Source organism: Thermobia domestica, chromosome 15 (assembly GCF_964235325.1).
Source record: "Thermobia domestica chromosome 15, izTheDome1.hap1.1, whole genome shotgun sequence".
NCBI lineage: Eukaryota > Metazoa > Arthropoda > Insecta > Zygentoma > Lepismatidae > Thermobia > Thermobia domestica.
The window spans coordinates 41751527-41764393 of NC_137468.1; the positions used below are offsets into that span (position 1 = coordinate 41751527).

General features: G+C 36.4%; 1 protein-coding gene across 4 annotated transcripts in view; it reads right to left on the reverse strand.

Moving 5' to 3' along the window:
- The window catches only part of LOC145670995 (ATP-dependent RNA helicase DDX42), an 83535-nt gene that overhangs the window by 43063 nt on the left and 27605 nt on the right, over positions 1-12867 (reverse strand). For all 4 annotated transcript variants that reach the window (XM_081739630.1, XM_081739629.1, XM_081739628.1 and 1 more), the window contains exons 6-7: positions 10911-11051; positions 146-302 (exon numbers count right to left, since the gene is read on the reverse strand). In XM_081739630.1, coding sequence (XP_081595756.1) covers positions 146-302; positions 10911-11051 — 298 coding nt within the window. The remainder of the gene's footprint in view (positions 1-145; positions 303-10910; positions 11052-12867) is intronic.

Sequence of the window (12867 nt, forward strand, 5' to 3'; positions counted from 1 at the left end):
TTAATTAACTCTTCAAATTAAAATATTTTAACTAAAACGAATCTCTATTTAGCTCATAACTGGTCCCAAAGATACGTTCTCGAATATTTTCTCTCTGTAAAAGATATGTTTTCTACCAACTATATACAACTATTTAGATTCTTACCAATAATGTCCCTTCCACTCAATGCTGCAGGCACAGCTTGTGCTTGGATTGGTGTTGGTTGCGTATATTCCGACTTTCGAACGGCCTTCATTAAAGCCTCATCAAAGCCAAAATGCGCAAAACTTGTCACGGGATGAGGTGGAAGAGCACCAGTTACCTAAAAATAAAAATAAAAAGTATTCGAACAAGAATGATTTTCCTTAATTAATAAGATTCACTGTATACTCGTATAGAATAATTTTATATATTTCCCTTATATATATATATAAATAAAGTTTTCCTTATTTTATAGCCAGTTCAAAAATGTAGGTATCTCTTAATATTTTTTCTTTGTCAATATCATTTGAGCATCTTCAATGTGCCTTGGGTTTCTTAAGACGAATGTAAGAGAGCACATACTGCCAATACATGAAATGTTCCCTTTTATCTCTTTAATATCTTCTTAGGGAGCTCCCATTACCACCCCTAGGGATAGGAAGAGGATGAAGTGTAAAACTAATCGAAAACAACCGATATTAGTCTTGAATCCATAGTTTTAGCTGTCACTGAGATGAATAGTCACATTTCCGATACCATTCAAGTCCAAATTCAGCCTCCATCGGCATGGGTGGTGTTGGGAGTTTAGAAAGATGTGTTAATTGAAATAATACTGTATGTACCAGGTCATTGCAATGTAAAATTGTTGTTAAAAAAAGAAAAAGAATGATATAGAATGTGCTTGTTTATATTGAGTTTTTGAAGCTTTTACAGAGGTATAAAATGTATTGGTTCTTATTATCTAAATTATATTATATATATATATATATATATATATCTTATAATTTTTATCAGGATATGTGGGAATACAAAATGGTATTAAAGTACATGTCCACTGGTATATTTTGATAACGAATTGTTTGCAGTGTGACTATTTAAGTTACTTGTATATGAAAATGTTTATGTGTAGTTAGATGTACCTAGTAAGCCTAACGATAAATGCAAAGTTCTTGTTGAATTATCTACTGCAGCATGTATAAGAAATTTTGTACATATAACAAGTGGGGGAGAAAGGATGAAAAATAAAATGTCTCAAATGACCCGGAGTAGTGTCGAATCCAATTTTCAGGGTCCCTACGCTGCTAGGTAAGCTTCACATTTAAGCTCAAGTTTAGGCAAGACTGGGCATGCCAGCTGAATTGGTAATTTAGGGGGGCAACATTGAAGGCTATGCTTGGATATATATATATATTAGGTAGCCAAAATGCACTGGTGAAATCCTCACACCTAAACAATACAAAAAATTCCATACGAACATAGGGCGAAAAACGCATTATTTCAAAGTTACGAGATGCCGAAATCGAGAAATTGGTAACTTTGAGGCTGGCTAGCTCGAAAACAATGAAAGATATCAAATGCGGTTACAGAACTATTAGAGGAACTAGTACACTCTCCATCTAAATATCTACAGTTGGGCTGGGGTTGTATCGGCGCACATGATTTTAAAGAGAGGTGGAAGAGCGGAACCTATACCCTAGTTCCCTCTATAAAATCCGTTACGCCGATACGTCCCAACTCTGAAACATGGTTATTTAGATAGACAGTGTTTTCAAAACTAGAAACAAATTGACGTTTGGAGAAGCACGTGGTACGCTGTTGCCACATTTTGCACATCCCGGTGAGTAATCAACTAGAACTGTTCTGGAAGTCTAAATGTAAATGAAAAAATCTGTAAATATTGGTTTGTTTGGATGGATGAAAAAATATGTTTGTCGTCCCAGTTTGTGCATGTTGCAAAGGGGGAAGGGGGAAGCTGTTTGTGTGTTTTTTCAAATCACTTCCACGCACAAGGAAACGAAAGTTTCTTTCCTGCTGAAAACACGTGTTCACTAGCGGCAACATTGAAATGTTAAGGTCTGTTGCCAAGGAAATCCTCCACCCACTGTTGGTAAAAGGACGTTTATCATTCGACCCTCGCTGAGTGACCGCAATAACTATGTGACGTAGATTCCCTTCTTTAAAACAAATCTGCACGTGTTTTTGAGCTGTCAATTTGTTTCTAGTTTTGAAGGCACTTTAGTTTCTCTAATATTTCTTTAACCGCCTTTGATATCTCTAATAGTTTGCCAGCTAGGCAGCCTCAAATTTACCAATTTCTCGATTTCGGCATCTCGTAACTTTGAAACAACGCGTTTTTCGCTCTATGTTCATATGGCCTTTTTTTATTGTTTAGGTGTGAGGATTTCACTAGTGGATTTTGGCTACATAATAAATGAACATCCTGTGTATGTGTACATATACAGGGTGTTTCAAAACAACATCGACTACGTTTGGGAGGTGATTTCTGACACCAAGACAAGACGAAAAGTATAAATCAAACTGGGTGCATAAATACTTCCTTTCGGAGTTATAGGCTGCCCAAAATATGAAAAAATAAGTTTAAAGGTCCACAGCTCCACAGCTCCAACTATGGGACCTACCGTAGTCGGGTCAAGACTTCACTTAGGAACTAATATGTGCGCTATCCAAAAATACATATTTCAGATCAAATTATATGCGCGTAGCCAAACTGCCTCTATAAAAGTTGTTGCGGAAGTACCGCAGGACTCTGAAACATGGATATTTGGATAAGGCACATATTAGTTCGTAAATAAAGTCTTGACCTGACAACGGTAGGTTCCTTAGTATTGGGCTATGGGTCTTTAAAGTTTATCATGTTTTTGGCAGCCTGTAACTCCGGAAGGAAGCATTTGTGCACCCAGGTTGGTCCATACTTTTCGTCTTATCTTGGTGTCGGGAATCACCTTCCAAACGCTGTCGGTGCTGTTTTGAAACATATATCGGGTGTTGCAAAATAAGTGTTACAACTCTTGGGAGGTGACTCCTGCCACTGAGACAAGAAAAAAAGTTCTCTTCAACTTTCTGCTATCGGACATAGTTTCAGATCTACAAGGCGCCGAAAGCGTGGGAAAATGACATTCGGACGCCAATAGTTCGGAAACTATCCAACATAAAGAGGGCGGGTAAAAAATTCACTAAAGAAGTCATACCTGCTCTATTGAATTTTGCACGTTTCACAATCCTACCGTGCACGCGCAAGGGATTCCCCAAAGGAACGTAGGGAGTCCCGGATAATCTGCCAAATGAAACTTGGTCTAAATGGATATGAATTGATAGGCTTTCTACCAGGTAACAATAATTCGTTTGTCTTAAGTCGATATCTAGAACAAATACAAAATGGCGGACACCTTTATGCGCGTTGTGTGTGGTTGCATAATCGCCAGGTACGGATGCTGACCAACAGTGACGTTCTGAGTATTAATTGCATCAAATTTGTACTCAAATGCTCTAGAAAGACATCTGGAGTGTCGGTAGAGCATAACAGATGAAGCAGGGTGATTCACATGTGTGGAAACACTTAACGAAAAATGCCCAGAAATGCACTCATACTCAGTAAACGTGAGTTCAAAGCGTCGGAAATGTAAGGATTAGCGTCAAGAACATGAAAGCCATTGCCAATTCACCAATAATATTCCTTCAAACCGATGCAATATGATGTGCATGGTTGCATACCAATAAGGATGCAACAGCTGAGTCCAAGTTGAAATTGTGCAATGGACTCAGTAAGAAACTGGGTAAACTAAATGAATGTCACTAGTGGGATCGCGTGATCGATATTGAAATGTGGCCAATGTGTGTGTTGATATCAACATGTAACTAATGGACAAATATCAACATGTCGCACTACTGCTGGGACACCATCTCACGTGCGAAAACTAGGAAAATAACGTTGTACATTCTGCTATTACATCTGGTGCACCTTTTGGTAGAACGTAACTAGAACACAATTGTATCAATGTCCCTCTTTGTTTGGGACATTGTCCCACAGTCGACACATATGAAAAGAAATCTCTTAATTCATGGTTCAAACTCTGATAGAGCGTGAAAATAACAAACTTGTATCATGTCCCACGTCTTCTGAGACATATGATGTACTCGAAATATAGGAAAAAACCTCCAGAAATTCGTATCTTACACACAGTGCACATGCCAAGACAAAGACGAAAATGAACCGATTTGGCACATTTAACACTACAGCTGGAACACCATACACATGAAAAATAAAACAACATGAGAAATAGGAACAAACGTCTTAAAGGTCTGATTGTTTACAACTGTCCAGTAGGAGTAACAAAATGAAACACACAAGTATGTCGGGAGGCTGTACAAGAGGGCTTGCCAAACAAAGTGGGTACTCCTCAAAGAAATGAATACAGACAAAATGAGGCTCCTTCGAACCTCAGGGCTAGAGCGCTCGCTTTTGCTCGCGAGGTCGCAGTTTCCAATCCTACTGGGAGCCCACGGCCCCAGATTCAAGACCCGAGTAGTTATTTTCCTATTTTTCTTACGTGGGACGATGTCCCGGCAGTAGCGGGACATGTTGACATTTGTTCATTAGCTACAAGTTGATATCAACACACACATTGGCCACATTTCAATATCGATCACGCGATCCCACTAGTGACATTCATCTAGTTTACCCAGTTTCTTACTGAGTCCATTGCACAATTTCAACTTGGACTCAGTTGTTGCATCCTTATTGGTATGCAACCGTGCACATCATATTGCATCGGTTTGAAGAAATATTATTGGTGAATTGGCAATGACTTTCATGTTTTTGACGCTAATCCTTACATTTCCGACGCTTTGAACTCACGTTTACTGAGTATGAGTGCATTTCTGGGCATTTTTCGTTAAGTGTTTCCACACATGTGAATCACCCTGCTTCATCTGTTATGCTCTACCGACACTCCAGATGTCTTTCTAGAGCATTTGAGTACAAATTCGATACAATTAATAGTCAGAACGTCACTGTTGGTCAGCATCCGTACCTGGCGGTTATGCAACCACACACAACGCGCATAAAGGTGTCCGCCATTTTGTATTTGTTCTAGATATCGACTTAAGACAAACGAATTATTGTTACCTGGTAGAAAGCCTATCAATTCATATCCATTTAGACCAAGTTTCATTTGGCAGATTATCCGGGACTCCCTACGTTCCTTTGGGGAATCCCTTGCGCGTGCACGGTAGGATTGTGAAACGTGCAAAATTCAATAGAGCAGGTATGACTTCTTCAGTGAATTTTTTACCCGCCCTCTTTATGTTGGATAGTTTCCGAACTATTGGCGTCCGAATGTCATTTTCCCACGCTTTCGGCACCTTGTAAATCTGAAACTATGTCCGATAGCAGAAAGTTGAAGAGAACTTTTTTTCTTGTCTCAGTGGCAGGAGTCACCTCCCAAGAGTTGTAACACTTATTTTGCAACACCCGATATATATATATATATATATATATATATATATATATATATATATATATATATATATATATATATATATATACGAGCATAGCCTCCAGTGTTGCCCCCTGTAATTTATGAATGGATATTCCAGCATAATTCTGGAACGTCTGGATCAATTTAAACCAAACTTGGTAGATACATAACTTACAATCTGGAAGAAATGGAGTGAGAGTAAAACACTCCTAGGAGTGAGAGTTGGAAGGGGACATATAAAAATAATCCAGAACGACCGATATTAGTGTGCAATCCAGAGCTTTCAAGGTCGCTGAAATTAATAGTGACGCTCACAATGCCGTTAAAGCCCAAGTTCAGCCCCGTAGTAGAAAGGCACAGGGGAAGAGGGAGGGTGAAAATACAACGTCAAAAATTACAGATTAGTGTCGAACTCATAGTTTTCGGAATCGGGAAACCAGCTGAACCATTTGAAAGGACTTTTAGAACATAGTATCGAAGCTGAGTTTCTTAATCATCTAGATTTAATTAAAGGACATATTTTGTGTGGGTAGGAAGTTTCAAAATTCATGCCAAAAATATAATATCTCCTGTGTTTTTATCTGTGTAGTTGCTAATAATATCAGCATAATGTACGAACAATAGACACACAGGCTACGTCTGACCACGCTTGGAGCATTAGCAGAACTAAGCAAGATGTGGAATGCGACGCACAAGTGACCCGTACAAAAACGGTCCCCGCCGACACCCGCGCGTTAATGCATAATTAGCGTTTGTGCACGAAATTGTGTATTGCCTTTGTACATTTTTAGGCATGAGTTCCGTTCTGAAGGTTAGGAACACTTTAGTTACAGGAAGAATTTTTGAAGCATGTACATTTTATACCCCCTCTATCTTCTAAACCAGTAACCGATGTGCCGCGACTCGCTGGTGTATCATCCAGTCCCCTAAGGTGAGTCGCAAATTTTTAGAATTTAAAAATCATGAAGAATTCAATAATAATTAGTTAAAATTGAGACAGACTGTACCAGTCAACACGTCCAGCGATAGTAATAATGCTCAATGCTGTATAGTCATTATAAAAACTAATTGGTTTCACTATTATAATAGACATTATTATTATTTATAATAAAAATATCAAACAAATGTGTCGTAATGTCCTGAACGTTCAGTAGAAAGAAAGGCTGAGAACCATTGTTCTAAACTATTGATCCTACGATAAATATATATTTGAATATTTTCGTAGTAAATTTAATGTAGTTTAATTCTGTAATTGAAAAAAAATTTGTTAAACCCCATGGTTTTTGAAATATTTATGATAACTTGAATAACCTATCACATTGCTCGCCGATCTCCACCTTCGGGGACTCTTAGTATTCGTTAAGGGCACTCACACCCCCACAGCTGTATCAAATTTCAAAACTACGCGATTTTATTTTTCTAATCAGCGTTTTCTGGCCTTCGTTGATTGAACAGCAAATAATGAAAAATGTGAATTTCTTCAAAAGTTGTTCATTGATAAACTTGCGTTCACTGCACAATTTTCAACTCGATACAAGCACAATAATAAGCAATTCCTCCTAATAACTACACAACATGGATATTTTAAATTCAATATTTCTCTTCGAATATTGTTCTGTACTGTAATATACAGCGAAACCTGTCTATGTTGGCCACCATCGGTTCCATTGAAAAGTGGCCAACTTACAGAAAATAAGTGTGATTGGTGTATTTTTAGAATAGGATTACTTGATTGAAAAAATTTCAAAAAAGCAATGGCACGCCAGCTACTTTTAAATGTATACAGAGTAGAGATGCAAGGGCTCGATAAAAAAACCGGCTTTTTTGAAAAAAAAAAAAACGTTTTTTTCTGCTTCGCTTTTTTGCTTGGGAAATTTTGGGCTTTTTTCAAAATTCTGCTTTAAATTGATAAATCAGACTGTTTCGCTTCTCTATAACACAAAAAGTCATTTAATTAGTGGTTGATGCTGATAATAATATAAAACCTCGAAAATAAACCATGAATTTCGAAAAGATATTTCAAACATTTTTTCTTCAACATATTTACATTATGAATTCCACAGGATTAACCAATGTATATAATAAGAATTTTTTAACCTCCTATATACAAAAGTAAGCAGAGTTGGCAAGAACCATGGTTGTTTTTTAAAAATGCTAAAAACCCGTTTTTGGGGGATGTTTAAACCAGGCTTTTTTGGTTTAATCCAGGCTTTTTTGATTTAGATTTTTTGCTTTATGTATTTATATTACATATTCACAGAAACAGGTTTGTTTCGCCTTGGTGTTATTATGCAACAGCGGGGTTATGCCGGAAGAACTCCCATAAGCTTAAGAAGTCCGGTCAGTAAATTTCTGAAATTGAGAATCTCCCGCCCTAACCATCGGGAAAATCCCGTCATTACATGAAATGTAAGACAATAACGGGAAAATCTGCTTTGCATGTAAAATTTAAAGGTCAACGTATCATAATCAGTACGCTAAAACTGAGGTATTAAATTACAAATTTAATACGTAGATATCATTGAAAGTCCAATCCAAACTAATGTTGGAAGCTACGTAGACAATCGATAAATTTTGTCAATTTCTATCAATATATTTAAGCAATCTTGGCTTCTTTATAAAACAACAGGCATTTAGGCATGCAGATTTATACAATTTGGTTTCGTTTCGCATGTTTAGGCTTAACATCCTCACGAAATACCGAGGTTATCAAGGAGAAGACTTTCGCTTAAACTGACATCCGAACCGCTACTTGGTTTACGCATGAAAGAAGGGTTGTGGTTCGACCGAGAATTGAACATGGGACACCTTGATTAAAAGATGAAAGGGAAATAAAACTATTGCAGGTGGTTTGATATCTGGAAACGTCACCATGAAGTTTACACGATTCGCATTTTTCATTGTTTTTATTTTTTGGTTTAAACCAGTTATTAAAAAAAAAAAAAAAAAAGTTGGTGTAAATTAGCCAACCCTAAAAGTAAACACTTCTTTAAAAAAAATACACAAATAACTAGCAAAATAGTATGTAGTATTTTTACTTCAAAATATTCCATACCCTCTTTTTGAAACAAAATAAAATTAAAATAAAACATAAGAGAAATACTTAGATTTATATGATACACTTAAAGGCTACAAATCTAGAGCTTTTGGTTCTGTATATTCTTGAAATTCTACAGTTAAGTTTTATATAACCACCATCACGGTTTACCCAATCCTCAAGTTTTCTGAATTTTTAACAAGAGGGATTCAACATATCATTACGGACCCCCCCCCCCCAAAAAAAAAGGACTACGGAATATATTTAAGTTAAGCTAAATATAACTGCACAACAAACATGACTGAGTGATTAGGTTTTGCGCTTCTATCGGTAAGTCCGGGATTCAACCAGCATTCGACCATTCTGACAAAGCTTTTCTTCATTCCATCTGTGAATGTAGAAATAGTGCGTGTACTGTGAGTTGGCCGACTTCCTTTTTTATTGTTTTTAAATCGTTATTATTACTAATTACCAGCAGTGACGGTTTAGCGAAGGTTAGGGGGGCGGTCTTTCGGACTGAAGCCCGTTCCCCAAAGTTACGGAATGTCTGCAACAAACGAAATATCTATTAGTTATGCCTTTACTCATGAACTTTAAGCTCCCGTCAAATAAAAATTACGAATGTTTAGAAAAACTAAACATTAGTAAGAAAAACCCTTCCCAAAATACTTTTCTAAATCCGCCACTGATTCTCAGTATAAAATGATTTTTAAGGTTGTATCCGGAAGATTATTGCTAAACATATAAACGAAACGAAATATTAGTTATGCCTGTACTCATAAACTTCAAGCACCTCCCAAATAAAATTAGGACTTTTTAGGAAACGAAACAATCAGAAAAACCCCTCCTAAAGTACTTTTCTAAATCCGCTACTGATTATTTGTATAATTTAGTATTCAAGGTTGTGTTCGGAAAATTATTGCTAAATCACTTCACAGCTACAGTATAACAGAAATGTGGAAGTACGGCTTGATGGATATATTGAAAAACCTACGCTTTGACGGATAAATAGAAAAACGGGCAAGTTTAACATTTGCGCTAGGAGCTAGAGTACTAAAAGCTCTTAGAAATGAAACACGGATGACAAACTAAAATGATCTAGAGAAGAAAAAAGATGTCGATAACTCAAAAGTTAAAATAAAGTTAAATAGCCTCTAAAATTGCCCTCAAATACTACATTCTTCATGTTAGCTTTAATTCGTAAAACACGTGCTCCATCCATCTTGATGGTGAATTTCAGAGCGAAATATCGCATTTAGGTCATGGAATTCTTATCTAATTATAGAATATACTGTAAAAAAGCTATTTAGATAGAAAAATCATGAAAATGAAAAAAGCCAAAATTTCCAAAATTCTCGTTTTTTCCCCAAAAAAGCCGGCTTTTTTGCATCTCTAATTCAGAGTAATCATAACATTATACAGTATTAAAAAATTACTATGTATCTCTTCTTGAAAACTAATCTAGTACACTGAATTATTCAGATTGAAAACACAATAACAAAACACCATAAACTAGAAACATATGTACGCAGTTTATCGAAATTGATATTGTAGCACACTGAGTTTTTCAGATTGAAAACAGGAAAGGCAAAATTATAAATTAAACCATTTATATGCAGTTTATATGACTTTTTTCAGTTGTTATTATTCTTTTCTATTGCAAAATAATCCTTCCCTTTATGTTTGCTTTCTTTCATTTTTGAAAAGAATCCTATATACGTCAGTTCTGTTGTACAGACGAAATATACCATCTTGAGTTTCGTAGGTGGATGTGTACGCAAAAAGCCGTAAGGTGTCAATAGTTAACAATTGAGATGGTTAGCTTTAACCTTGAATTTTCTGGAATTGCTAAAGCTCCCTCCTGATGAAAGGGGCCAATATAGCTAATGGTTTTACCAAAACCGACAGGGTAAACAAATACGTACAACCATTTCCTGAATTCTGTACATGCTTTTTCTTATTCACATCTTCCTTCACCACCCCTTTATGAGGATAGCGTTCTGGCCATTGACCTCCAAGAACAAAACGTGGGAATCTATGCTTCCTTGTCCCTAGTCACAAATACAGAACATCTGCCTCTCATATGGAAATACGAAAGGGTTAAGGAAAATAACAAACGGTATTTTGCGTGGCCAAGATACGCAGGTAAATTTATCATTATTATCATAGGGTAAACATTGCTGCAATGCGGCCAACTTTCAAGATAGACAGGTGGCCAACTTACAGAGTAATACGTAATGAATGTCTTAAGGGAAAATGCAGGTTCAAGACGAACCAGGCCAAGATAAGAAGGTGACCAACTTAAGAGAGGTGACCAAGTTGACAGGTTTTACTGTATCATGTTAGAAGAACTTCATTATTTCTCAACACACTTAATAGAACTACAATATGTCACGAAAAAACCTCCACTTACCTTTATTCCCAGCTTTTGACGCAATTCATCAACTTGCTGCTGAGACAAATTTTGAATTTCTTCGTGCACGTTGTAAAAATTTTTCTCGAACTCCGAATACTCAATAGTAGAGTGATCAATTGGAGGCAATGGATCTATATCCTGCAAAGAGAATTTTTTTCTATTCAACCCAATATGTGAACATCACGCTTCTTCGGATACTTCAATACGGTATCAGCAAATGAAGTGGCACATTATATTACGCTTATAATTTACTTTTATGCTATTCTCTTTAAAACAAAACAAAACAAACAAACAAAAGGGAGAGAAACCATCGTAATCAAAATTACACGAAAGTTCTTTCGTAAGACATATAATTTTAATTATTTACATTAGACTACAAGTATTCACAAAAACTAAAATACCTGGAGCACTAAAACAATTGTGTTTCTATAAGCAAATAAAATAGTGCCCTGAAAATGGTTAGAAAAGTAACATTTTGGATGCTTTACAGTCTATACTTTGTTTCGAAACCTGTTTTAACTAGGTGCTAAATGAAGTTCTGCTGGAGGTATTAGTTACAGAACAGAATTTCTGAACAAGGGCTAAGCATCTTGTGTATAGTTGAAATGACACAGTGAAGTTGTCTTGAATTATATATGAATACAAAAGAGATGTAGGTGCAAACTACTGATTTGAGGTTAGACAAATTATATTCTAAATAATTGCTTAAATGATACTTGTCCGTCTAAATCTCTTCCTGGACGAATCTAGATGTACAACTGTATGAGTTAATTGTAATCTAACCAATTTGATATCAATAAAAATAATTACTCAAAGAATAATTTGTAGTTCCAAATAACCCTAATACCATGGAATAAACTTAACACACACTTAAAATAACATGTTTTTCTTTATCAACTATTGCTTTCTAATTTTATATACATAATATATGTTCATTATATAGGTGTGTGTAACTAGAAAATAGTAAAAAATATAATCAAAATACTTTAAAAAGCACACTATAAGCCTTTCTGCTAAAAATGCTTCATTAGAGAGAAGTGAATAAGAAAAAAAAAATTACAAGAAATGGATGCCATGTTGTAACGCAGGGTTGCATGAAACTACTCAGGCTAAAAGCAAATGGTGTTTTGAATCAAATTAAATGAAACTTCAACTTTTGTCCCACGGGTATGCCCTGTAAGCTATGACAGTGAATGATTATGAATGAAATGAAATCTTTAAGTTTAACGTCCTACGGTTATGCCGGTTAAGTTAAAGGAGACGGTGATAATGAGAAATGAGTGAAATGGTGGAATGAAGAAAGTGGGAGGAAACGGGAGAACCCCGAGAAAACCCATGAGCACGGTGTTTGTCCACCACAAAGTCCACACGGCGCGAGCTGGGATCGAACCAGGGACTCCAAGCACCGGAGGTGAACGCTCTACCACTGAGCCACCGCGCCCCGTTGATTATGAATGAGTTGGTGAAATGAGAATGTTAGAGAAAATGGGTGAGCTCAGAAAAAAAAACAGATCGGACAGGATGTCCACCAAACTCCCATAACCGGGAATCGAACCAAGACTCCCTCGCACTACAAGTGAGCGCTCTACCACTGAGCTACCGGTACTCCCAAGATGGTGTTTTTGAAGGATAATGGAACTTCCAATAAATGCCGTCTACTTTCAGCCTGGTAACACACTAACGTGTGTATATATAGTACTGCATTTCAACATGGTGCCAATTGGATGCTTCATAATCTCTTAAGACTTTCAAATTATGCTATGCATAAGAGTTGGTAGTATTAGAGAATAGCTACATCCCTTCGCCTATTGACAGGTATCAGACGATAAGAAATACCGAGAAGAGATTTTTTTTCAATCGATTTAGCGTTCCAAGAATAGGTTACATCTCTTTCGTTTAACCCTTTCACAGAGGAAGTCGACTTTTGTCGACAGAACCAAATTTCCTTAACATG